The 3,160-nt window shown below is 46.3% G+C and overlaps 1 protein-coding gene across 1 annotated transcript; it reads left to right on the forward strand.

Moving 5' to 3' along the window:
• Positions 1 to 7: 7 nt before the first annotated feature.
• On the forward strand, positions 8 to 1,123 carry LOC119344537 (NAC domain-containing protein 53-like; the record flags this gene model as incomplete). The annotated part of the gene is made up of 2 exons (XM_037614934.1): positions 8 to 202; positions 293 to 1,123. Coding segments are annotated over 2 exons (1,026 nt in total), but the record flags the coding sequence as incomplete, so codon positions are not given.
• Positions 1,124 to 3,160: the final 2,037 nt, after the last annotated feature.

Raw genomic sequence — 3,160 nt, forward strand, 5'->3', positions numbered from 1 at the left:
AAAGTACCCAACTGGGTTTCGCATGGAGCGGGCAACAGAGAACGGGTTCTGGAAGTCCACCGGCAAGGACCGCCCCATCGTGCGCAACAGCACCATCATCGGCATGAAGAAGACGCTCGTGTTCCACGCCGGTCATGCACCTAGGGGCACACGCACCGACTGGGTCATGCACGAGTACCGCCTCCACGGCCACGACATCCAGGTATCTTCCTTTCTTTTCTTTTCTTTTCCTCGCGATAAAGCTATAAATAAGTTCTACACCTCACGTACACGTGAATGGTTGATCTCATAGGACACCTACGCATTGTGCCGGGTCTTCAACAAGAACATGGTTACCCCCTCAACGGATGCTTCCGATGGTGCCGATGCGTATGAGCACCCAATGCAGTTCATGCCCGGCGGCGTCGACACAAACAATGGTCTGATGGAGCACATGCCTGGCGGCTCCAACTCAGACAAGGATCCCATGCAGTCTATGCCTGGCGGGGTTGGCACAAACAAGGATCCCATACATGTCGAGTCCGAGTCCTATGGTGCTGCTGACAATGTTGACAAGGATCTGATGCAGTCCGTGCTCGGGGGAGGCGGCACAGACAAGGATGCCATACAGATCGACTCCGATTCCGATGGTGCCGACGCAGATAAGGATCTGATGCAGCACTCTGTGCTCGGCGGAGGTGGCACAGGCAAGGATCCCATACAGATTGACTCCGATTCCGATGGCGCCGATGCAGATAAGGATCTGACGCAGTTCCTTCTTGATGATATCGGCACCGACAAGGATCCCATACTCGTCAAATCTGAGTTCGATGGTGTCTACACGAACAAGGGAAAGAAGCAGATCTTCGTGCCTATCGGCGCCAGCGCTAATAAGGATGGGACACAGTTTGAGAATGTTGGCGCCGAGGCAAATAAGGAAGGGATGTTGCCCGTGACCAGCGGCGCCGACGTAGATGAGGGCAACTCTGACAACACCTGGCACACCGACGCCCTCATGGAAGAGGGTAACTCATGGATGCAATCTCACTCGGATGACGTCTGGTACACTAGGGTCGACGTGGACAAGGATGATTCCTTGATGCAGTTCATCTTCAGCGACGTGTGGCTCTTGAGCGCCGACTGACAAGGAACAATGGAGAAACATAAATAAAAGAATGAGAAGAGTCCTATTCTATTATCTATAGGTTGATCCTTTAAGTCATATGTATTGTTGTATTTTCTTATATTTAAATAATATTTTCTAGACTATTGTGTATGAGTAAATGTTGATGCCTCTTAACATCAAGAGATGTCTTTTGAAAGTTTATCTGTCTATGAACAGAAATTTGTGATGCGATGGTTTGTCAAACATATATGTAGATAAAAGTATTGACCTCTAGTTTGTAACTTAGAATAAGCAAAAAAAACATCCTTCAGTTTCTTCTCTCGTGACATGGACGACCCAGACACTTCAATGAATGCATGTTAGCTTGTCTTCCGCCCCAACCCCAAATCTCTCTCATCCTCCTACTTGGAGCCTGTCCACCAAATGCCCTTTTTTTTTCTTTTGAAAGATTGTTAAGTTTCATAGATTGCAAGTTTCAATTTTTATTTTAGATTTTGGAATTGAATTTGTGTGACACGGTAGGTACGAATTCTATCTATGTCGTCCTTGTGTTTGTTTTGGAATTTAAAAATTGTAGCTGGTGGGGCTAGGAAGACTGATGAGCACGCGGGGGTGGGATGGATGCACACGGCGGCTACGTTGTGATCCAAGACGTTGTATAGCCCCTCGAGACCATGGCCATGGCAATGGATGAACACCGGCGCAGTTGGCAATAAAGTGTATGAGCTAATTAAGAGTGCAGTAGGTACGTATATAGGTACCTGTGCGGATCGGATTCGGAGGAAGCGTAGTCGAGCACCCGGAGCAGACATGGAGTGAGCATGCGCCGGCGTCGGTATTGGCGTCTCCAGGCGGCACCGGCACCCCACCGGCGTCGGTCTTGGCATCCTCACCATGCACGACCAAGGCCAAGCCCTCCTGGCGCTCGCATCGCATGCCATGCGGAGGCAGGCGGGCGCCGGTGAAGTTGGCGACGACGACGCCTGTACACGTCGTCCGCCTTCCGCACGAAATGGTCCTGGCGATGTGGTTGCTCGCGTCTCGTCATCTTGCCAAGCGACATGCAGGGCTGCTCCACAGAGCCACGGCCTTCCTCCCTCTCAGTTACACCGTCATGATGCTCCTTACCGCCGCCTCTGTCATGCACCTCTCTCCCCACTACTAGGATCTGGATCTTTGGAAGCCAAGGGAGGTGATGCCGATGCGTTCCATCCGGAGGAAGAAGATGCTCTAATTATATAAGCCACTAAAAAAAGGAGGCAGCTGGTACATCACATGTATGCCAATCAATTGGTACAAGATAACATACTTCATCATAGAGTCAATCTCATTGATTAGTCTGAAGCTTGGATGATTTAAATAATACTCCCCTCCGTCAATCAATAGGTACGGGGGAAGTAGTAGTAGAGAAACAACTGTAGATTGACTGGCACTGTGCTAACATCGTTGAGAAAAGTTTTCGGCAATGTTCATGGCAAATCACAGACTCCTAATACTAAGTATGCGTCTCTAGTTGCCATGCAAAAGTCTGTTTGTAAAAGTTGGTCTTTGTATATAAAAAAGTTAATCAAATATTCGAAAAAAATGTTGAAAAAGGTTTAAAAAATGTTAACCAAGCATTTGGAAAATGTTAAATGTTTATACAAAAGATGTTGACCATGCATTAAAAATAATGTTAATCTTGCATTTGAAGGATGTTGGTAAGTATTTGAAAAATGTTAAATGTGCATAGAAAAAATATTACCATGTATTAGAATTTTTTTAATCTTGTATATGAAAAAGTTTAATGTGTGTATAAGAAAAATGCTGACCATGTAGTCAAAAAATTTTAATCTTCTATTTGGAAAATGTTAATCTTGTTTTTCATTCTCTATCGATTTCTGCACGGATAGCTTGGTGCTCGGTCACATTCTCTACCGATTTTTGCATGGTGGCCCATCTCTGAATGTACTCTCAGTGAACTTCGCTTCTAGATGCAATGTTGTAACTCCACAAGACACCAGACCCTTTGTAAATTCAATCAAAATTCTTCACGAAAACATGACACAAGTCGTC

The sequence above is a fragment of the Triticum dicoccoides genome, unplaced genomic scaffold, assembly GCF_002162155.2.
Source record: "Triticum dicoccoides isolate Atlit2015 ecotype Zavitan unplaced genomic scaffold, WEW_v2.0 scaffold172440, whole genome shotgun sequence".
In the NCBI taxonomy this organism is placed as follows: Eukaryota; Viridiplantae; Streptophyta; class Magnoliopsida; order Poales; family Poaceae; genus Triticum; species Triticum dicoccoides.